The sequence below is a fragment of the Artibeus jamaicensis genome, unplaced genomic scaffold (genome assembly GCF_021234435.1).
Source record: "Artibeus jamaicensis isolate MK-2021 breed Jamaican fruit bat unplaced genomic scaffold, CSHL_Jam_final contig_1998, whole genome shotgun sequence".
NCBI classification, from domain to species: Eukaryota; Metazoa; Chordata; class Mammalia; order Chiroptera; family Phyllostomidae; genus Artibeus; species Artibeus jamaicensis.
The window spans coordinates 11,968,991-11,992,537 of NW_026521407.1; the positions used below are offsets into that span (position 1 = coordinate 11,968,991).

At 52.5% G+C, this 23,547-nt stretch overlaps 1 protein-coding gene and 1 long non-coding RNA gene across 10 annotated transcripts in view; one reads left to right on the top strand and one right to left on the bottom strand.

Moving 5' to 3' along the window:
* The window catches only part of BCAS3 (BCAS3 microtubule associated cell migration factor), a 493,516-nt gene that overhangs the window by 456,421 nt on the left and 13,548 nt on the right, over positions 1-23,547 (top strand). For all 9 annotated transcript variants that reach the window (XM_053655011.1, XM_053655008.1, XM_053655033.1 and 6 more), the window contains one exon: positions 15,359-15,526. In XM_053655011.1, the coding sequence (XP_053510986.1) occupies positions 15,359-15,526 (168 nt within the window). The remainder of the gene's footprint in view (positions 1-15,358; positions 15,527-23,547) is intronic.
* LOC128625820 (uncharacterized) lies at positions 15,505-22,994 on the bottom strand. The gene is made up of 3 exons (XR_008389645.1): positions 22,618-22,994; positions 21,994-22,170; positions 15,505-15,592 (listed from the first exon to the last, which is right to left on the bottom strand). It is a non-coding gene; the product is annotated as an uncharacterized LOC128625820 (long non-coding RNA).

Here is a 23,547-nt window from a genome sequence, read left to right on the forward strand (position 1 = left end):
GGTGTTAGGTCCGACACAGAAGGACGTGAAGGCCAGGAGAGAGCTGAGTTGGAAGTGCAGTGTGGCAGGTCAGTAGCATGTAGGTGGCGCTTGTAACCATGAGCATGACGAGCTCACACAGGTAAATTGAACAGAGAAAGTAGAAAAGAGTATCAAGAGAGGACCTCTGCAAAGTACCAAAATTTGAGGGGCAAAGGGAGCAAAGCAAGGCCTTGGGAAAGAGAGGGAAGAGGAAAATCAGGGGAAACTGAATTCGGGCAGGAACAGTCAGCAATTTCCCAACGCAGTGAGCTCTCCTCCATGGCAGCTGGCTGGCCACAGGGGGCCACATGGCTACTCGTAACCTTCCATGTTTGTGGGAGGACAGTTGTGTGCTTTTTCAGTCTTGAGAGAGTCTGAAGGGTGGAATGAGGACATGCTGCTCTAGAGCAGTGACTCCTAAAATTCCTGGGTGAGAATCACACCCTCTCCTAGAACCCGTATTCAAATCCTGCGTTGGAATGTCTTGGGAAATGGCCTGCTTCACATACTAAAAGTGCCAAGGGTCTGAGAACAAAGCCTGAGGATCTGTTTGTTTAATAAGTTGCCCAGCTGATGTGGCTCAGTTCGTTGGAGCATCACCCCTCAAACCAAAAGGTCGCCAATTTGATGCCCAGTCAGGGCACATGCCTAGGTCACAGGTTTGGTCCCCAGTGGGGGCGCATGCAGGAGGCACCCAATCAGTGTTTCGTGTTTCTCTCTCTCTCTCTCTCCCCCCCTCCCCTCTCTCCCCCTCTCTCTCTGGAATCAATGAATAGGAATATATAGATGGGTACAGATTTAGATAGATACTGATAATAGGTATGGACATGGATATTTTTTAAAGCGCCCCAGGTGATGCTTCTCATTAGAGAAGTCTGGGAACAGTGCTCCAAACCAGAGGTCGTTCCTTAATAACCTGGGCGCTCTTTCTGACAACACAAGTCACACCCTTACCTCCCACCCTACACGTGGATAGATTCCCACCCAAGTTTCTGAAGAATTCTCACAGTTATGAGCCACTGTTGCTGGTGAGACTCCTCAGATGTGTGGGGGTAGAAAGGCCAACCCACTGATCAAAAGGAGAGTTGCCCAGCAACTGAGGGATTCGGGAATCCGATGGAAACCCGGCATTGAGACAGACAGTTGGTCCAGCGCTCCCGCTCCGGAAGCTTTGGGACTGGAGCGACCTTACTGCCCTCTGGTGTGGGCAGTCTGATCGCCCGCCCCACTGCGTGTGATTAACAGGCCTGAGTGTAATCCACCACTAAAAAAGTACGGTACGTTAACAGGCTGACTGTTGTGAAGTGTGGAAGGGGGCCCGTGTAGACCAAGAAGACACGTTCGGTTAACGTCAGGGCAGGCGCTGGTTCTCCTGGCTTCTGCGTTTAAGACCCAACACTGCTCAGCGTCTGCAGCCCTGGAGTTCACATAGTGTGCGGGACACATCCGTCCTCAGAGGCCCTTTGTAAACTAGGCCTGCATCTCCACCAAAGATGTTGGGCCCAGAAGTGGTTCGGAGGGCCTGTGCCCCGTGTGTGAAATTGCAAACCTGTGAAATTCAAAGGTTAGCCCTAATGAATGGCCAAGGTGAATGATCTTTCCTAAATAGTTGGCTTTGGGATGCTGTCTTTCTTGGATAAATAGAGGTATTATGCTTATTTTAATCTTTTAGGGAGAAGGCACCGCTGAGTAGAATACTCAGGATAGTGACTCTGACTAAGGAGCATAGACTAGAAGCAGCAGCTCCGTTTGGGGTTCTTCCAGACAAGAGGCCGGAGGACGGCGCTGCCTGGGGCTGGGAGGGTGGCTGGCAAGTGCCTCTGCCTCCTGCTTCCAAGCCCGTGAGACACCCCTGAGATTAAATACAGCAGGGGGTTGCTCTTTCATCCGTCCATTCATTAAACATTTATGTGGCGAGATCCGTGCTGTCGGCTCCTGGTTCTTAGATACCTGGGGACAGCAGAATACCTTCAGGGTGAGCTCTGTTTGACCCTGGGGGTTGAGGGGTAGCAGTTGAGTAGCTTCTGCGATATTAAAGCTACACAAAGACAATATTGGTGACGTCACATTCATGGTTCAGAAATGAGCAGAATGCCAAGTAGGCCTCCGTAGGCCCAGTCCTCCGAAATCCAACAGCTTGGCCATTATCGTTACAGCTCAAAGAATCCGGAGGGAAGGGCTGCAAGCACCAACGGAAGGCCATCTGGTTTCACTAACTGGAGTTCTTGTCCTCCTTTCCCAGTGGAAAAAACTGGCGGTGAATGACTTGCACAAGGTCACACAGCCAGAGCACACCAGAGCCAGAAGCAGCGGTCAGCTTCCCGCTCTTAACCGAGCACTCTTTCTACCCACAGAGCGCTCAGTGACCTTCCAGCCACCTCACCTGCCCAGAGGGTCTGCCCCCGCCCCCATCTCACAGTGGTTTAAAAAATCAGAAATAAGAAGGAGATAAATAAAGAGACAGCATCCAGGGTCAAAGGGTAGAGCTACTGCCGCTGGGCCTGGAAGGCGCACACTGTGGTTGGCGCGGACAGAGGAGGGATGGCGCACCCAGTGAGGAGGACCCCCCATCCCATTTTGCTCTTGAGGGCAGGAGAGCCACTGCCTACACGAGAAGGTGAAAGAGCTCACAGCCAGGCCTCTTCGTTGGAAAGGGCGGCCCAGAAAGGGCCAGTGACCGGTCCAGGACAGTTTTGGTGAATTTGCAAGTTCGTGGAGCTGTTTGGTGGGTGTTTCTGCAACCAACACAACTTGGTTTTTATTTATTTTTTTGTTGTTTTTTAACAGTCTGAGGGATATGAGAAAGCTCTATCTAGCAGTTTTTCAACCCTGAAGGCATAAACTCAAATGAAACACAATGAGAACTGAATTCTTTCGTTCAGCTGTCAGCCCTAACTCAGGGTTAGACGGCAGGTCCCTGTCGGTCTGACCGAGTAACATGAGGTCTCTGGGCCCCGCCGGGCGGCCCCTTGGCGCCTCAGCTCATTTTCCCTGCTCTCTCCATGTGGGTGGCTCCGATCTTGCTCTAATCCATTACGCGCCTCGGCCAGAGATAAGAAGATTGGTCCTGCATACACACAGACACGCTTGTTCTGGGCTGACTCTACACACCGGTCCCTTGCACGGGTGTCACAGAAACAAAATATATTGCTTCCTCCTCGTGGGAGGGATCGGCAAGTCTTACATAGGGACAGGGTAAAGGGGCTCTTCTGGCTTTTTTTGAACTTCCTTCTCAGCTAGGGAAATAAATAACATCCTGATTGGCCTCCATGGGGCACAAGCCGGGGGAGTCCTGGCCCCGAGCTCCGCCACAGTCTAGGAATTGCTTTTACCCACTGGCGCCAAACTTGGCACACAGTGAGGCCCAGGAGTGGAGGGAAATCATTACCAGATTAACACAGTTATTGGGGCATTTTCACACTGACTGATGAAGTGGCCATTTTACAAGGCCTAAGCCGAGTGAGTCACCTCCACGGGCAGGCCAGGATTCCCCAGCTCTCCCCAACAGGCAGCCAGGCAAGAGGGGAAAGGGCAGAGACAACCCAGCCTGGGCCACCCCCACCCCACCCCCTGCAGCTTGCAGACGAGGCTCCAGGTGCCCCGCCCTCCCACTTGGCTCCCAGACTGTTAGCAGGAAGTATGAACTCTGTTTGCTTAATAGAGTGTTAACCCCAGGCCCTAGAACTTGTGTTAACACTTAACACAAGGCTGGGACTGAGGGGAGAGGCCAGGGGACTGGCAGCTGAGGCCAGTTTGGGGGTTGAACGCGGGGTGGGGAGGGAGGAGGAAAGGCAAGTCTGGCAGTTGAATGGTAGCTGGATAGAGTCGCTGGATGTAGGGAACCCAGGGCTGATGGGCAGGACCATGTTTCCTCTGCTCCTGCCTCTGTCACAGGCCCTGTCTGGCCCTTCTCTGGACTTCTCTTTCCTGGTCTCTAAATAAGCAGCTAGAACCAGGCATACTCAAAGGGGCCGACAGCTGAAAAGTGCTTTGGGGGACAGGACAGGGTGCGGGGTGTCAGCAGCACGCTCCAGGTTTCGTGTGCACGCAGATTCCCCAGGAACTTGAAATCAATACAGTTTCTGACTTATTAAGTGTGGGGTGGGGCCTGAGAGGCTTCCAGGTGTTGCTGCCACTGGTGTGTGGCCCACACTTAGCACAGGACTGGGTCCCATGGGCTAAGCTCCACCCCTCACCTAACTCCCGCACTCACCTCCTCACCTGTGACTCGGGCACTGGTAGTAATAGCTGCCGCACACGGCCACTGTGAGCATGTGGGGAGGGGGGCCACCTGTGAAAGCATCTCAGGGAAAGCTGGGTGCAGTGCAAGGGATTATCGTCGTTGAGATTTCTACACCCCGCTGCCCGACCTGTATGGTCCCGCAGCTTCTCAGCTTTTCCCTGCATCCTGCCTGGTTTCCATGCCCGGGCTGCTGAGTCAGTGTGAGCAGCCGAGGCCGAGCAAACGCTTTGACATGTCAAGGCAGGAAATGACAGTTCCCAGGCGCCCCACTCTTTCACGTGCAGAACAAGCCCTGAACACACCTTGTGTGATAAGTTCAAGTGATACTACGCCGAGCTACACCCCGGCCCTGGCCCCCGCCCCCCGCCATGGGCTACAAGGCCAGGCAATGAGGGTGAAAGTCAGGGACGTCCCTGTAGGACAAGGGGCCTGAGCAGGCTCAAGCCGAGTTTTCACCGAGGCCAATCACCAGGCCCCCCGGGGATCTCACCCCAGGCGGCCATGATAATATTTCTGTAGTGGGTTCGTTGGTTCATGGAGGAGCTTCACAGAACTTCCACAGCTGTGAGGCGACAAACGAATGTGACTGAGCCATGCCCTGTACCCACCCTGCGCCTCTGGATTTTTATCTTTAAAACGGAATCTGCCTTGTCTGTCCTGCCTCTGATACAAATTGCTGTGATCCCATAATCAAACTTAAATAATCGTGTGAAAATATGCAGGGATTCTGGGAAACTCTGTGAGGCATGGCCCTCCACGAGAGACCTGCTGCCTCACCGCCCTCCGAGCAGAGCACCCCCCTCGGTGTTTGCACTCAGACCGCCTCCCCGAAGTGGAGTGTCCTCCACCACCTCAAGCCTCTGTGCCCAACAGAACCATCCCCAAGCACCCCAGGTCCAGTGGTGTCCCCCGTTGTCCCAACAGCAGCATTTCTCATCGAGCTCTGCTCAGGCCTGAGGCTGAGTGTTTGCTGAACAGGGTCCTTGTCGGGGCCTGGAGAACAGAGATCCTGTTAAACAGGAGACCGACCTCATGTCAGAAGAGCAGGCCAGGCCCGGATCTGCAGTCCAAGACCCCTGCGGCTAAAAATCTGGTTCAAGTTTGCCCCTTAAGTGAGAGCTGATGGGTTTTGATGGCAGAGATGGGTGGACGGCTGACCACACACTGCTCGTGGACATGCCTGTTGCCCGAGCTGGGAGCACCCTGCTACAGCCCACACATCTGACTCCCGAAATAACAAAGCCCAGAGTGGGCATGGTGTCTACTCAGCCAACCCCAGGACTTGTGGGCACATGCTGGGTTCCCCCTGCCGTCCCCCCCACCACCACCACCACCACGGCCACAGCCCCAGGGGCTGAGGGAAGCACACAGCAGCAGGAGTCACTTTGTCCACTCATCGCACCCTGGCCTTTGAAAACCCTGCAGCTCACAGGGGCCCAGGCCTGCAAAGCTGGGTCTCCAGACATCTCAGCCCACTCAGGAAGCGGAGGGGCCTCATCTGAGGAAATGCCGAGCCTCGAGGAGGATCAAAAATGCCCCAAAAGGACCTGCCATGCACGTCCGTGTGCATATTGGATTTCACATCTGAAATCCAGTCATGATAAATCCGATGGTTTGAAACCTCTTCTTTAATTAATGAAAACAGGACTTCTTAGCCCCATGTTCAAAGTTCCCCTCTGCTGAGAGCCTCGAGTCTGGCTGGCCTGCAGATCGCCGAAATCTCTTTTAAGACAAACACAGGATTTTGGTTGAGTTGTTCTTCCAGCCCATTGCAGCGCAGCAGCAAGAACCGCTTTAAAACTGTGGAATGGGAAGGCTGAGCTGAAAATGTAGCCGTGTTCTCAAAATCCAAATTCAGCATGGGGTTTTCGTGGGGAAGTACAGGCTTTGGGGCCAGATGAACGTAGACTCAGAATCCTGACTGTAGCCTTGATATTGTCACCTTGAACAAAAGTTTTACTTCTCTCCACCTCAGTTTCTTGATCTGTAAAATGGGAATACTAGCACCAACTTCACAGACTTGCTGGGGTGGTTTCAATGAAGTAATGCGTATAAAGCAGCCATGCCTGGCATAAAACCGACACTCAACAAGTGTTAGTTCTGTGGCCTTTCCTGACAGCTGTTCTGCTCACAGAAGTAATTATTTGAAATTGGAACTGTCCTAGAAAACCCCATCTGGGTGCTTACTTGTCTTGAGAGATACTGTTCATGGAGTTTTTCCATTCAAGGTGTCTCTCCTTTTCCGAGGACAGCTCGTCTTGCAGAGGGTTCTGAACCTCGCGGTAGGAATCCTGGGACGGAGCTGCAGGAGTTCTCTCTGCGACCTCAGCAGCAGGCAGGGCATCCTGAAGGGGGCATTTTCATTGCTGTCCAGCTGTGAAAGGATTGTTCCACTCCCACTTGGACGGGGAGAAGTCTGGATTGTGCCAGGTTCAAAGCAGAGGAGGAAGAGGTCTCTGGGGTCCTGCCCAGGAAAGGCCATCGTTAGTCCCATTCAGGGCACATTCAGGTCAGGCCTGAGTGCGGAGCTGGTGGAAATTCTCCCACTGGGCCCTGCAATGATGAAGGACCTCGTGGGCCCCCAGGCAAAAGGCAGGTGCCCTGCTCAGTGACCTAATGATGTATCAGAGGCTCAGACCTTCCTTGACGGTCATGAAAGGGTGTCCCCTAGGAAACTGTGTCCTGTTCAACCAAAGGATGGGGTGGGGGGGCAGGGCAGGACAAGGACAAAAGTGACAGGCAAAGGGAATTGACTTAAGAATCAACTCCTTCCAGAGTTGCTCTTTGGCCCTTTCTGATCTGATGTATGAAATCTGTAGAGTGATGGAATTGTTTGTGACATTTTTCACACAAGTTGGTGCACATTCCTGACGTGACTAAAAGGATGTATGTCAGATGTACACAGGGATGAGTCAACATTGCGTGCAGCCCGCCACGGCCACTGGGAGAAGAGTCACATGTGGGCTGTGGAGCTGCAGGCTCCCCTGCTTCAGCTGGGCTGAGCTCAGGGCTGTGCGGGGGAGGTGGCGCCACACAGTCGGGGGGGGTGGCCCCCCCCAAGTGCTTCTCGCAGGCCTGCTGTCCCAGTCCCAGCGAGAGTGTGTTGGTCACAGGGCATTTTCTTCTCTCTCTCAGCTGTTTCTTAACGTACATTTGTTTGTTTTACACTGATTACAGAAGTTTTGGGAAACAGAGAGAAAGCAATAAACAGAAGAGTCCTGTATAACCCACCCACCCAGAGGCAACCATGGTTAATAACATTTTGTCATGAGTCATTTAAAATGTTTTTCTGTTTCCTTCACATTGTTCAGTGATACTAACTGTACTGTTTTGTTTTGCTCTCTTTAATTTAATATTATTCATACAAATTTCCTCTGCTATAAACATCCTTTTTCATGACCACCTAATATTCCACTGCCAGAATGAAGCATACTTTACTTAACATCTACCCTATTATTGGGCTGTGTTAAAATGGCAGTGAGCATCTCTGTGCATGAAGGTTTGTTGGCATCTTTGATTATTTACTTGAGTTATGTACTTCAGATTTCTGAAAAGTGGCTGGCATTCCCAGGTCAGTAGCAGGCATATTTCTTAAAGGCTCTTAATCCATATTGCCGAATCACTCTTTCGATAGTTCATACCAGTAAAATCCCCCTCAACAGCAGCCTATCTCATGTCTTCCTTGCCTGTGTTGAGTATGATCCTGTTCATTCATTCAGGAATTGAGGGAGCTGAAACGTCCTACCCCCACCCTGTGAAGGGAGCTCAGGGGATATAAGGACCTGTCCTCAAGGGGCTAAGGGGCCACTTCCCCTGCTCTGCTGTGCCCCCTGCAGGTGTCCGCAGAGCAACGGGGACACACACACACCTTGGATGTTGTGACTCCCTGTCTGTGACCCTTGCTTGCTGTTTAACGACACAGAACCACTCAGTCCTGGTGATGGAGCCGACGGCACTGCTGGCCACCCAGTTTTGCTCCTCCAGCTGCTCCTCATCTGGCCTGGAGATGTCCCCACTCACTTTCATCACTTTCTAATCCTTTCCCAGAATCCCTCAGCCCCTAGGAAGAGCTGCCCACGGGGTTGGTGTGGCCCTGTGCATTTCACAAAGCAGCCTTTCACGTGCTGCCCAATCAGTGCTCACACAGCCCTAGGAGGTGAATATTTGTTTTCCCGTTTTACAGGTGTAGTGTTTTCCTATAGCTGCTGTGACAGATTACCACAGAGTTGGCGACTTAACACAACAGAAATTTATTCTCTCAAATTTCTGGAGGCCAGAATTTCAAAATCAGTTCAGATTTGGACACTCGACAAATGATGTCAAGCCACGCTCCCTCCAAAGGCTCTAGGGGAGGTTCTGCTGCACCTCTTCCAGCTCCCGGTAGCTCCTGGGCTCCTGGTGTTCTGCAGTTCATCGCAGCATAAGCCCGGTCTATGCCTCTGTCTTTGCATGGCCTCTTCCCTCCTCTCTCTTATGAGGATACTGGCCCTTGGATTTAGGACCCCCCCCTAGATCTGGGATGTTCTCATCTTGAGATCCTTAATTACATCTGCAAAGACCCTATTTGCAAGTAAGGTCACCTTATGAGGTGGACATATCTTTTGGGGGGACCCCATTTAACCCATAACTATAGGTCAGGAAACCAAGGCCCAAAGAGGCTAAATAAATTTCCCAAGGCCATACAGTGAGACAGTAGCAGAAGAAGGCCTTTGAACCCAAGCCTTCTGTTTACCATATGCCTTTAATTAAGAATACACACACACACACACACACACATATATTTAGACTCTTATGGTATGACTGCCTGCCTGTGTTATCTGGTCCATAGGAAATGACATTTGGCACACTTAACCTAGGATACAGCAAACCTGATCACACCATTGCCTGTTAGTGGGTTATTGCTTATTACATTGAACCCAGCGGCCCCAGGGTAATTGAACCCCTTAAGTGAGAGTCACTTATTTATTCTCCATATGGTAAGGGGGGAAATTAAGACCCAGAGTAACCAGAAAAGTTAATGGGAGAATTCTGGTTACAACCTAGATATCTTGACTTATAATCTATAGCTTAACCTTTAAAGTATGAATTATGAAAGTTGTCAAAATGACTGCTCTTTGCTAAATTGCAAAGAAATTCTTGGTGTCTCAGTTACTGGTGAACTCCTCTCTCCGGTCCCAGGACCCTCCAATATGTTGGCCACACGTGGCTGTCCATTCACGACCCTCTGATGGACGGCGAACGGTCCCTTCCCACTGGGGGACCCGGGGGCCTGTGAGAGCAGATGTGCACAGCATCATCACATCTGGAATATCAGCATCTGCTGGCTTGCTAGCATTAGCATTTTCTTCTTTGCTGCTACCTCTCCTTTCTCTTGCTTATGAATTACAGTAGGAGATCCTTTAAAAATGACCCAACCCCCAAATCCAAACCCCAGAGCCAGATGGATGAATAGAGGACAGACATGGGGCATCGTCACATGTGAGGTGAGCACTAGGTAATCTGAGTCATTAGACATGGCCAGGGTCTTGGCCCCTGTGCTCTGCACCCTGTCTGCGCATGTGGGATTATGGTTATCTTGACAATCACCCTAAAGAACTGAGAAAGACATAGGGATCCTCATATTTTCTCACGGTCCCTTAGTGAACCGCTTTTCTGTTATGACACAGTACATATTGATGCTGTGAAATATGCCTGTGGCCACATCAGTGACCAAGTGAACCTAAAGTCCTCAGCCTGTGCTCATATGAACCAAGTGGTAGTGTAGAGGAAGGAGCTCTCCCCAGCCCCAGCCCCAGCCCCAGCCCCGGGCTCAGTCTGGTGAGCTGGTTTGGAGAGCAGGCAGGGAGGTGCTCCACTGGTAGCTCTCATCCTGCCTGTGATCATGTCTTAGTCACTGTGGGCACTGTTGCACTCAGGAGCTTTCACCTAGAAGGGCTTATGTCTTGAAGAACATTGTTCAACTACAAGTTTGGCTCTTGCTCCCCTGGCCTCCCTGGTGGCTGGAAATTTGATCAACAGGCTCTCATCAAGTCCAGACTCTGGGCTGAGCCTAATGGATGCAGAACGGAGGCTGTGCCACAGTCTCCTAAATAGCACGGGGGTGATTAGACACTATCAGCTCAGAGGAACATCCCGTCTCCCCCACGCCACTGCCACCCTCTGGGCGTCCTCACCCCATGACAATGGCATACAAAAGGCAGAGCACATGTTCCACCGGCAGCCCCGGGAGCTGCCAGCTGACCAGCTGTCACCACGTGCCTTCAATAGGTTTGTGAAACCCAATAACCTGACCCATTTCTCCTCTGGGGAGAGAGTGTAACGCAGGATGCCAAGCGAGGAAGCAGGATGCAGAAAGCTCACCTCTACGAGGCTGGCTGTCTGTGCCATTCAGGGTGGACTGCTTACACTCTTCCGACTCAGAATCGCCAGTCTAAAATGAGTGCACAGAAAGCAGTAGAATGGTACTGTGGCGTTGTTCTCTGCTCATGTGTATTCTCTTTCCTTCTCTTATTTAATTTTAGCTCCCTTTTTTGCCTGTCTCCATCTCATTCCTGCCAATCCTGGCATGAGATGTTTTGGCTCTGCAAGCACACCCAGTGGGTTTTGACTCCAGAGTGACTGTCAAATGTCTCAAATGCTCATAATAAGCCAATAAACAAACATGTTTTGAGCAGGCACCATGCACAAAGTCCTATGCTTATATTATAGATCATGGGGGCATCCAGCCCTCGGGAAGCTTCTAAACTAGGCCGGAGAGCGGATCATGAGAATAATATACGGCAGCGTGGGAGTAACACCCCAGAAATGATCTGTTTAATGTTGGACCCACAGGTGGCCTTCGGAGGCCCCATGAACACCCCAAAATTGCTTACATAATTTTACATATGCAAACATACATTTTGGGGGTGAGTTCACAGCTTTCATTAGGTTTACCCCAAAAGGTAAAGAACCTTTTATACAATCGGACTGTATGAAGGAGCACTCAGTATAATTTGGAGTCAGCGAAGGCAAATTCTTGAAGCCAGGGATTCCCAGCAGGCCTCAGGGGAAACCAGCGACCTTAAGTTACCTCCCCTCTCTCAGCCTCAGTCAAATGTAAATCTTGGAAATGGCGGTAATTGCAGCTTCCCAGAGTTCCTAAGGACCATGAGGTTTTATTTATTTATTTTTTGGCTCCCTTTGTCTCCCCATACCTCAGTACAGTGCTTGACTCATATCACAGTGGACACTAATCAATATTTGACGAATGTGTGGGTTAACTGAAATAATAAACGTGAGAGGGCTTTGTAAGCAGCAGAACATCGCTTCAGCAAAAGATCTGTGTTGCTAAGTACGTGTATTTTGTGCTTTGCAAACAGCCAGCCTGCGTTAAGTGTCTTCTCCCCTTGAAAGTGACCCTTTCGCCCCGTAATGGGACTCGGAGGGCCAGCCCATCTGATGGAGTGTCTCTGGCCTGGCCGGATGAATGATGGCTGTGCCGACAACACTGACAAGATACGCAGTTGCCTAAGAGCCCAGAGGTGACCTCGCTGTCCGAGGGCTTGGCCTCTTCACCCAGCCCCTGCTGACACACACACACACCTGCAGCCCTCTCTCTCTCTCTGGGGCTGAGAGACTCCACAAGCTCCTTTGCTGTCCTCGTTTGCACCGGGAGGGGTGGAAGGCAAGTCAAGGAAGGGGGCATTGCAGAGGCCCCTGCTGTGCTCTCTGTGACTTCTCAGGACGGTGGAAACCATCGAGTGCTCTTTTGCAGAACTTGTTATACCTCCAGCCTCCTACCCACGACTTCCTATCAGTGCCCATGCTAAGAGAGAACAGATCTTCTGTCCGCAGTTTCCGCCTACGTGCCTTTCAGCAGACAGAAGGACTCACCAGTGCACGATCCTCCAAGGAGCTCGGGCTGGTAGGAAGTGGGAAAGATTTTAAAAGGCATTGGTTGAAGATGAGCAGAGTTCTGAGAACAAGTTAGGGAAGGTGGAGGTGATTTCTCCACCTAACAGTTCCCCCCTGTACATGCGGCCGAGGGGAGCAGAGCTGATAGAACAGGGTCCAAGCTAAGGAGTAGGAGCCTGCATTCCAGATCTTCCAGTTAGACTCTGAGCTTCAGAAATTGGACTGGTACCGGTGAAAAGTTATGGCGGTGCTTCAAGTGCACGGAGTTATACACGCCTCTTATTATTCACATCTACATGAGCTCACCCACAACGTGCAGAGCCCTCGCCGTGCCCCGGGTACCCAAGGCAGTCCTCGCAACAACCCTACAGGACTGTGTTGTTTTTCCATTTTTACGGATGAGGAATCGGAGGCTCAGAAAGGTAAAGAACTTGCCCAGAGCCATGTAGCTAATATGTGTTCGGGCCTGTATTTAAGTCCAGGTTCATTTCCATTCTCTGTGAGCTCGTGATTCTTTTCTCCTGTATACCACTGTTTTGTCTCTTAAAATTATTGCAGATTTGCCCTCACCGGGTGGTTCAGTTAGTTAGAGCATTATCCCACACGCCAAAAGGTTGCGGGTTCAGTCCTTGGTCAGGGCGTGTTCAGGAGGAAACTGATTGGTATTTCTCTCCCACGCTGATGTTTCTCTCTCTCAAAATCAATAAACATATCCTTGGGTGAATATTAAAAAATTATTTTGGACCCCTCTAGCCTTCACTGTCTGTCATGGGCCAGCCCCCCCCCCCACCTGAGCCCTTCTTGCTGTAAATAACATCATCTTGCTGGATTTTTTTGTTGTTTGCTTACAGATTGGGCCTCTGATGTTCCTGCTGGCCCTGCTGTCAGCTTACCTGCCCTGACCTCTGAGCACAGTGAACACCCACACTGACCGAGCGCCTCTCTAGACGCAGGCGCCTGCTCTTGGGAAGCGAGGAAAAGAAAGGCGATGCATTTCCCTCCCCCAGGCTCTGGGACATTCATGTCCACAGGAAACCTACCGCCGCCATCCTGACAGTGCTGGGAGAAGGGACAGCCAAGTTTTATTGTAAATCCCCTCTTCTGGAAACCACTAAGCATAGGTTTGCCAGGCAGACCCTTCAGAGAAACAACGATTCCATAGATCTTGATCTTGTCAGCCAAGAGTAGGGCAGCGGCAGAGAACTCAGACTCCTGGCAGGAGCCTTGCTCAATCTCTTCTCTCCTTGGAGACAAGGCAAAGAGTTATTAGTTCCACTTCAGAGACGGAAAAAGGAGATAGAGGGACTTTACTGGCCTAACATCCCTTAGTGAGTGGGTCATGGAATTAGAACCTTATGTCATCAGTCCCTGTGTGTCGTTGGGGCCTGGGCATCTCTGGGTTGTTGCCAGTGCCAGCTGAGTGTTGGCTCAACTGCAGCACAGGGCAGGTCCCGGGAGGGCTGACGTACAGGGCGCCCCAGCCCCGCTGCCCAGCGCCTCACTCCCAGACCCCAGGCCTGGCATTGCTTAGTGGAGAGACGGCAATACAGGGCAGCTCCCCACTTTGGTGTCCCACCTGAGAAGCTGACCCCCGCAGCCCACTGCCAAGGTGGGCCTCTCGTCGGGGAGACGCATTCACAGGTGCTGCCAATTCTCCCAGCACCAGGGATCTACCCGACAATTAGGCAAGGGATAAATCAAAGCCCAACTTGGCTGATGACATTCAGGAGCCAGAAGTGACCCTTGCCACACATATAAATCCCAGCGGGCTGGCCAAGGGCCTTTGTCTGGTCAGGAGAGCTCGGGATTATCTGGCCCTCTTTGCTGATGTATGGAGTCCCTGGCTGTCGGAGTGTTTACTCACGGTTATCACCTCAGTGCTTTGGCCATTATCAGAGGCAGGGCCGCCTGCCGGGGCCGGGGCTCGCACCCTCTCTATTACCACCTGTCATTGGCAGAGAGTGTGTGCTGACGCTGCCCAGCCCTGACTGCCGAGGGAAGATAGTTTCTGACGGCTGATCAAAGGGGAGAAGCAAGGCCTGATAAAGAGTGTGCGCTGCGTGTACTTTTAACTTGGGGAAACGTTGGCATTTGCATTTTTTCCCCATCTTCCTGGTGCTGGCAGGAACCAAGCCCAATAAACGCGGTGGATTCAGTTACCTAATCGCTGGGGAAATGGTATGTGCTTAAAGCAACAGAGCATGGCTGTAATCTGCCTCTAAGAGAGAGTGGACAAAATAAGCTTTCACAGAAGACTTGCTGTATAATGAAGTCAAAGAATTTAACTTGAGACTTTGAAGTGATCTTGCGTGTAAAATCGAATCTTGGCGTTCCGCAGAGCGCCATGTACGTTTTGGAATTTGGGGGCAGCTTCAAACTAAGGGAAGGTATCTTTGCTGAGGGTGCTGTCACCCAGCTCCCAGCTGTGCCCCAGTCTTCGGGGGGCCGGGATGCAACAGCTCTACAGCAGAGTGAGTTCTACACCGAGCACCAGAGATCCGAGTTCTTTCTCTTTTTTTTTTTTCAATTACCATTTACATTTGGCATTATTTTGTATTAGTTTCAGGTGTACCTTATAGTGGTTGGACAATCATATACTTTGCAAAGCGTGGCCCCTGATATTTGCAGTACCCACCTGCCACCCTGCATAGTTATTACATAATAATAACAGAGATCTGAATTCTTGAGCCAGGTCAGCCACAGACATGCTGTTGGATTTTGCACTGTTAAAGTCTCTGAAGTTCAAATGCAAAATGAGGAGGTGTGGTATAGGTTATAGAATATCCTGGTTTAAAAAGGTGGGTTTTTTTTTTTTAAGTTTAAGCTCTATAACTTCTGTTTCAAAGGAATTTTAAGGGGAAGCCCTATTGTATTGGAGAAAAGTAGAGATGTTTTGGTTGAACTTGGGAAGGCAGTTCCTTGCCCTTGACCTAGTTCCTGAGTCAGTCCCTGAAGACTCAGAGGGACTGTGTAGCTGCTCAGAAAACGGTGGGAAAACCACTGGCGCGGGGACACGGAGGCCGTCTCCCAGAGGGCTACGCGCTGTGAGGCAGCAGCGCAGCGTTTCTGCCTGCGCCGCACCTGCTGTTTTTGGGGCGTCTCCTTCCTCCATCCTGGACGGGGCGGGAAGTCGGCGGTGGGCGAACAGAACGGCCTCTGACAGCCTGAACTCAGTGTCTGATGTCCCCTGTGTGGCTGCAGGCACCTTTGACCGGAGTGTGACCCTGCTGGAGGTGTGCGGGAGCTGGCCGGAGGGCTTCGGACTGCGGCACCTGTCCTCGCTGGAGCACACGGAGGAGGGCCTGCGGGAGCGGCTCGCCGACGCCATGGCCGAGTCACCCAGCCGAGATGTGGTGGGATCCGGAACAGGTAACGGTGGCCTCTCACTTCTAGCCTGCCTCGGTCATGACTGGCACCTGCTGGTGTGGAGCTTCCCTGGAAGGAAGGGTGTATATTTGTTTAAACCATTTCTTTCTCTAGTTTGCACTCTGTCCGCCGTCCACTGTGGAAGCGTCCAGTAACGGGAAGCCCTGCATCCAGGGGAACTCCCAGTGGAACTGACCCCTCCTAAGTGGGGTAATGCATTAAAAAATGTTGTGATAAACACAATTGCGTTCTGTAAGCAGCTCCCAGGGGGACACCTGCTCCAGGGGGAGGGACAGCCTGGGAGTCTCCAAGGTTTTCAGCAGCCCTTAGGCACCGAGTGCTGGCAGCACACCTGCTTCTGCCCTGTGAGAGGCTTTATAGATCAGCAGGGACTGTGGGGCCTGGCACCTGGCACCTGGAAGGGAGCAAGCGTGAGGCAGGCAGGGGCGGCGTGAGGCAGGCAGGCAGCTTTCCCTCCTGCTGCCTTTCGCCCTTGTCTTGCTTCTGAGAAGGCCCAGCAGCTGGGGCCCGAGTGGCCTCTCTCATCCAAAGAGCAGCCAGAAGGCATCCTTAGAGGACGGGTGGCCGCGCCCCAGCAAGCGGGCGCCCACGTGCACGTGCACACGTGTGCACACGCACAGGGCGTGCACTGAGGGAAGGCCTCCACCTCCATGCAGCCACTGTACAGCCCGCGCCGCCTGCTCTCTGTTCTCCAAAGCTCCTCTTCATTCCGGATGTGTGGGCTGTCGGTCACTGCCCTGGCCGGGCTGTAGCGCCTGAGGGAGACGGCCCCCGGCCTTCCTCCCTGCTCCCCGAGGCCAGTGGGAAGTCTGACTGCAGGCCCTCCCGCCCTTATTTGTGTTCACTTTGAACCGCCCCACATGCCCACCTGGAAAGTGGGTCCCAGAGAGAAGGACCCTGCACCCTGGGGCAGTAATTGGGACCGGCTAGACACAGAGCCCAGGCACTTTGGACAAGGCTGGAGGTGCCTGACATGGTCACTTCCTGGCAGGTCCTCTGGGTCTTTTGGATACCAGGGGTCAGCAGCTTGGTTTCCCCTTCACCTTCCCCATCCCATTCAGTCCCCATGCTCCTGCAGGAAGAGGACAGAGACGTTGTATGTACCACAGTCCCCACAGTACAGAAGCGCCTTATCAGGCCCCTGGAGACAGCCACCTTCAAGGACCAGCCCCGCCTGGCCCCCGTCCACACCCCATCTTCCCTAGAAGGGAAGGAAGCTGCCAGAGCCATGCCCGCTCCCTGGTGCATTCACAGGCACGTATGTGCACGCCATCACTGTCCCTCCTTCAAAAAGCTCTGCAGCTTGAGGACAGTAGGCCATCTTGCCAATGTTCTCCCCGGATCCACAGATGAAGAACAGCTCTGCTGTTTACGGGGGCTTTAACCCCATTTTCCTTGGAAGCCGGCCGAAGCGAGGAAAACTCCCTCTCAGAGCCTAGCTCAGAGAACAGCCTTCCCCCCCCCCCCCGGGGGCCCCTGGTCAGCCCCGGCTCCCACAAGCCAGGGCCTGGTGGTGCTGCACTCCCTCCCCAGGAGCCGCCCTTCCAGGGGCTAGAGCCGCGTGGGTCAGCTGTCTTCTGAGGCCCCTTGGGGCGCCTCAGAGTTCTTCAGCAAGCAGTTCCAAAGGTGCCTCCAGTCAGGGCCGGGGACTTCAGCTTGGCACAGACAGCTAGTAACCTGAGCGAAACTGGCAGCGATTCATCTGCCAGACAGCTGAGGGATTCAGGAGAGACTTTGTGGCCTTAAGCAGGTTCACAAAATTTTTAAAAAATGAGAGAGGAAATTAAAACAGCATGACCCATGGGTCAGAAAGTAGGAGACGCCCTTTTTGAGCAGAGGGATTTCATTTTCCTCCCCAACTGTCACCGAAAGGGATTCATCTGGTCTTGACCGTAGCAAATATGTACTATATTTTATTTCTTTAAACTGCCTCCATGTTAAAGGCTGGCAAGGAAAGCAGATATCATAGGAGTCAACCTGCTTCCCTCTGCCATTGTCAAGAATCCCTCTGCACGTTTCAGAACCGCAGATAAAGCGCCAGCCTGGCGGGGCAGTCCGGGGCCTTGAAAGGGCAGCCGAGCACACCCCTGCCAGGAGCAGCGTGCTGCCCAGAGATAGCCGGGGAAATGCAGTGCAACCTGGGAGAGAAGTCCCAGCAAGTCGCCCTCAGCCCGGAGCAGCCTCTCAGTCTCTCTCTTCCCCCAGCCCTGCTTCTCCAGGTGGCTCATAGGATAGGAGGACATCCAGCGTCTTGCCCTGTTCGGGACTCTGGGTCACCAGAGGGGATCAGTCGCTGTAGCCCTTCAGGAAGCACTTGGTTTAGTGTAGCCCCGGGACTGCTGGCCTCTTATCGTGGTGGGAAGGGAGCACGCTCAGGTGACCCCTGACACTGAAGCCCAGTGTGTAGCAGGCCTCGCTCTCCTGCTGGTTTAGCTCGTGATGTACTGGTAAATGTTTAACTCCCAGCTCTCCAAAGGGAAGCGGGAGAGCCCTGATTTGTAGCGTTTTGGAGACTGCCGTCATGCAAAAACTCTTACTAGGGCCAATTTCAAGCTATTGACACGATGCCCATCATAGAGCAGGATTCCTGAGAACGTGACATCAGCGTACTGGCTTGTTGGTTACTGTAGCACCCACTGTAAGCTGGGCCGTACGTAGTGCAGAGCAGCTTTCCCCCAAAGCCCAGCAAAACCCATTCAAAACCTACTGTTCAGAGTGGGCTGTGACCCAGCAGTACCACCGAGGCAGAATCTCAGACCCTACGTAGCCCTACTGAATCGGCACCTGCTTTGAACTAAGATCTTAATGCACGTTTGAGTTTGAGATGGTCTGTGTTAAAACATGGTTCACCTTTGTGGCAGGTGTTAGCTCTGGCCTCCCTGCTGGCCACTGGCCACTTGTCTAACTAGATCACGTGAGCGATTTGCAAGGCCAGCTCTAAACCGGCCGGGTTGCATTCTTGCTAATATCATCACACCCCTGGCCCCTGTTCACACTCCCACTGTCCCCTTTCAGCAAACCTCCAGACTGAGGTCAGTCTCACTCTGCCCTTACGCTTTGGTTGCTGAAGGAAAATCACCAGTTCAGATTGCTGCCTCTACAGACGTGCGGTCCCTGCTCTCCAGTGGGCTTGGGCAGTCCTCCTGTATTTTCCCGCTGCCCCTTCTCCTGCCCTTGGTTTGCACCCGTCTTTTGCAGCAGAAACCAGCACCTTGAACCACGTCTGGCACGGAGCGGGTGTGCAGTGACTGCTGAGTGAATGAGTTCTGTATCTGACCCAGATGTGAGGAGTTCTGTCCCTGCTCACTGCTGTGGCTCATAGCATATTTTCATTCTCTTAGAGACACCCCAGATCTCTGGTCCTCCAAGAGTTTGTATTTTATTTTTGGTATTTTTTATATGATTGCTGATTATTTAGTATGACTTAATATGCTGTTTATTTAGGGTGGCACATAGGCTCAGTCCGTCATCCTGAAATCAGTCTCTTTCCTCCTTCATGGCCATTATTGCACACTGCCCATTCTCGGCTCTCTTACCACACTGGCTGGTCTCTCACTGTCAAAAAATGTAGAAACCTCTTGATTTCGACACTCAGACCCTAAACGTCCCTGCAGCCACCTTCCCTCTCCTCCTGTCCCTGCCCCGAGACTGCCCAGCCACAGCAGCCGCTCGCCAGGTTACCTCCACCGTCCACACAGCCGCTCTGCCCCCACACTGGCTGAGCCACCTGCTGTGATCTCCGAGCACCTGTTTCTGTCCCGGTTTTATTCCTGCCTCCAGTCACTTCTTCGTCCCTGGCCTGGCCTGGCCTGCCCTGCGGGCCCTGGGTATGTCTCTCTAGGCCCTCTCTTGGCCCTCCTTCTTCTCCCTCAGTAAGTACAGAGCAACCTCCTCTGCTACTGTGGCCTCAAATGCCATCTCTGCACTGATAACTTCCAAATAATCTCCAAGTTGGCTTTCTCTCCTGATCTTCAGAGCCATCTCAACGGTCACCTGCTGCCACCTCTGTGTTTCCCCAGTTTGAACTCCTGTCCCCCGACCCCATCCTTCTCCAGGGCTCACCCCACCCCACCATGTACAAAGCCCTTCGTGACCGGCCGCCACCCTTTCTCCAGTTGCCTCTCTTGCCGCTCTTGGAGCCCCGGCCCTGGCCCCGACCCCGCCCAGCTCCCCAAGGGTCTGCAGCACACGTGGTCTGCCGGCCAGGCATCTGCACAATCCCCTCCTCCCTGGAATGCCATCTCCCACGGCCCCTCCTCCCTCTGTCACCCCCTCAGGATAACTTGACTAATTCCTGCTTAGCAGACATTCCTTTCAAAATTGCCTTTTCTAGAAAAACTGAATTTTTTAAATAAGCAAAACATTTACCTTTTCCAATTGTTTTGTGTCTAGGTGAAGATATAACCTAATACAAAAAAAATTTTAATAAACACCTGAGTACACATTAAGTGCATTTTCTCTGTAGACTTTAACTCTTTCCATCCCTATTCAACTGAACCTTGTCTTCATTTCTTCTGGCGTTCACATCAAGAGCAAAGGCCTGACTCCTGGGGCCCGGTCAACTGTATGAAGTGTTCTCGACACCTCTCTGTTGCCAGCTGCCTCCTTTTGCTGCCCTGGACTCTTAAGAGCTCACTAAGTCAGTTCTCAAGGTCAAGAGAGACTGTCTCTTCCCCATGACTGTGGCTTCTTGCAGTCCTGGGGACACTGTTTCATTCTCCTTGACCATCACAGCATGAAGGTAGAAAGAGGATGCACCTTGTTCCGTCCAGAAGGAGTTAGTTTTGGGAACTGCCCTGTGGGCTCACTCTCTGCTTCTTCCCTTCTCTCAGAAATACATTTATTTTTCTTACCCAAATCTATAAAACTTTCACAAAACAATATTATAAGCAATGCATTTTAGTACTTTATATTTTCTTTTTTATTTTTTTGAAGTGCGGTCATATGCCACTAACTTGATTTCGCATTGGTGAGTTGGTTGTCTACAGTTTGGGAACCAACACCGTAGTTTATTCTGCTCAATTCTCTGGTCCTACATGTGTAGGAAATTAATTACTCAGCATAAAAGGCTGTCAGATTATTTTCAACTAAAGCTCTTCCAAATTTTTCTGTCGGAAACTTCTTTTATTTGTTGAAAGGGCTGTGGATTTTTCCCTTCTGAACAGTAAAAACACATTCTGAACCTTGCACACCACTTTGAAACGGCCAAGGTTTCGGTGAGTTAGCTAACAAATGCTGTGCACACTTGCACTAATAACACCTTCCATCTCGGGACTGCAGGAACCCAGCTGTGGATAAACTCTCGCTGCCACTGGGGGTGTTGACCAGATGTTTGGCCCCAAAACAAACAACCAGTGTGAGGACCCTCTGTCCTGCCTCCAGACCCAGCCCTTCCCATGAACCTGGGACCTCCCACTTGCCCCACTGCTGAGGCTCCATTCTCAGGAGGGGTTATATTGGCCCCTCCCACCTCAAGGTGCCACGTGGTCAGGTGACAAGAACTGCAGGCATCAGGGCAGTGAGTTCATTGTCTTACCTTTTAGACATCCCTACGCTCAGGCAAATACTGCCATCTAAGCCATTTAGCCAGTCACTTAGGTCCTTTTTTCTGCTACCTGGAATTTTCCTTCTTCTTCTGCGGCACCTTTACAAAGGGCTTTTAGTGTCTTCTCTCAATGAGCTCCTCAGTGGCCCCCACATTCTGTCTGCGGCAGCGGCAGGCAGGCAGGCCGTCTGCAGGCACCTCTGGTGCCCACCACCCTAGGGCGCACAGCGTGTGGGAGGAGTGAGACGTAGTTCCTACCCTCAAAGACATCAAAGTCCTGGAGGAGTAAACAGTGCTGGACTGTGGGTCGGCTCCTCCCTGGTTGCTGTCCCCTACTGCCCACTGGGGCCCACCTGACTGCGCTGGACCAGGCAGAAATCCAGAGTGGTCCCCTGCCCAGAGCCCAGGCTCTTTCCAGGATTTGAAATCAGAAGAACAAACTCCCCAGTAACAGATGCCCTGATGGCTGAGGCTGGTGAGGAGAGAACAAGCCCCACAGCACAGGGGCACCCAGACATAGAGCCCAGCACCGCCCGCAGGCCACAGCACCCCAGCCGGGGTGGGAGGGAGCAGCTGTTCCCGGGGGGTGGTGGGTGGCTGCAGCAGGGGTGGCGCTGTTGGTGTTGCTATTTGCGGCTCAGTTCAGTGTCAGATTGCCTGTTCCTGTCTACTCTCCACCGGTAGGAAAGGCCAAATCTGAGAGTCCTTGCAGCTCCGGCTCCCAGCTGCTGCCCCTGGGAGGAACGCTGAGCCCTGTTTTTCTCTGCAGTGGTGTTTGGAAGTCCTCTTAGGAAATGGGGGAGGCCTGTGACCTTGGGCATGTTCCTTTCCCTCTCTTGGTTCCACTTCTCTAACAGCAGGGAACAGGGAAACCAGTGAGTCTAGTAAATGTTTACTACTACACCTGTTGTGTCCTGGCCGCGGCACCACTGCAGGGAGCACGCTGTGTACGTCCTCTCGTTGGCTCCTCTCAGCTCTTCAGGAATGGCCACCTCCTCCCAGATGGCTTCTGTGCTTTGGGCTCTGCCTTCCCCACGTAAACGCCCTCTAATCAAAATGTCCCTGCCAGGTGGATCGACTCCTGTCTCCAATTTACAAAGAAGACAAGAGGAAAGGAAGTAGGATCTTAGCTCAAAGACGCAGGATTAAAATGAGATATTGAAGGAGAGTTTCCAGTTCTTAAGATCCCATCGGTCTCACCTGGGCACATCCACTACTTCCCCCCTTTCTTCAGCACACGGGGGGGTCCCCAGAGGAGCAAGGGGCTTTCACTTGTGGGCCTGCTCTGACTGTCGTCCCATTTCCCTACCTACAAAGCACCCAGGCCCCCATATGCCTGCCCAGGCCCCTTGCGGTGACATTTCAAGTCCCTTCCAGGCCTTCCTCACCTTCCTCTCCAACCTGATGGCCCACTTTCCCTTCCACAATAAAACCCTGATTCGTATTTCACCACCACCACCTTCATGCAGACATCATCCTCGCCTGCTGGAATGGTCCCACCATCCCCAGCACAGCATGCCCCACTCACCTGACTCTGTTCAAGTGCCTGTGCCCTCCGCTCTGCTCAGTCACCCTTTCAGACCAAGGTCAGACCTCAGCTGCTCTGTGAGGCTTTCTCTGACCCGCAGCCGGGTGCCTTCTCTGTCTCCTCTGAGCTTCGGCACCACCTACTCTCAGGACAGTCAGCCCCAGACAAACAGTGTACGTTGCCTTTTCCATTAATGAGCAATGGCTGACTCCCTTCCACATGCCCCTGCGGGGAGGCTCGGCTCTGGTGGTCCTCGCCCCCCTGCCTCAGCCGGCCTGCCCATGCTGAGTGTCTCACCTAACCCAACTCCAGTTCCTCGGGCCGAGCCTGGCTCGTCTTCGTCACCTCTGACCGCCAGCCTTCTCCTTGCCCAGCGTCCAGCCCTGGGATGTGAGCCAAGCTAAGCCCCAGTTAATGGTTGTTGAATGACTGGATGGGGTTTTGTGGCTCCTGCGAGGCAAAGGAGAGCCAGCCAGAGCAGTGGGGGTAATTCCTGTGTTTAAAAGACACTTGTTTCTTTCTGGCCACTTCTCAATGTAGGCTCTCCTCTCTCCCCACCCCCCCCACCCCACCTCTCCATTTTGTAGTGGCCCAAAGTCTACTTTGAACGTTTTCACCAAAGCGTGCTGATTTCTATCAACAAGAAGGCAGTGCCACTGTGACTTCATCGGTGAACCTTCAGGGTCCCCTTTGCAGGTGTTGCCCACCCAGAAGCAGGACTGCCTAGGGGAGATGTGTGCGCCTGGACAAGGGGGCCGGGGGGACCCCACATAGGGGCCCTCTTCTGGAGATGTTAACGCAGGTAAATGGTTAACAAAAGGGAGGATTTCTCTCTGTTCTTCCTCGTCTGCCAGAGAATTCACCTTTAACCATTGACCTTTCTGTGAGGTGTAAGATCTGAACAAAGTTGAACGCAGTCATGGATGGTTA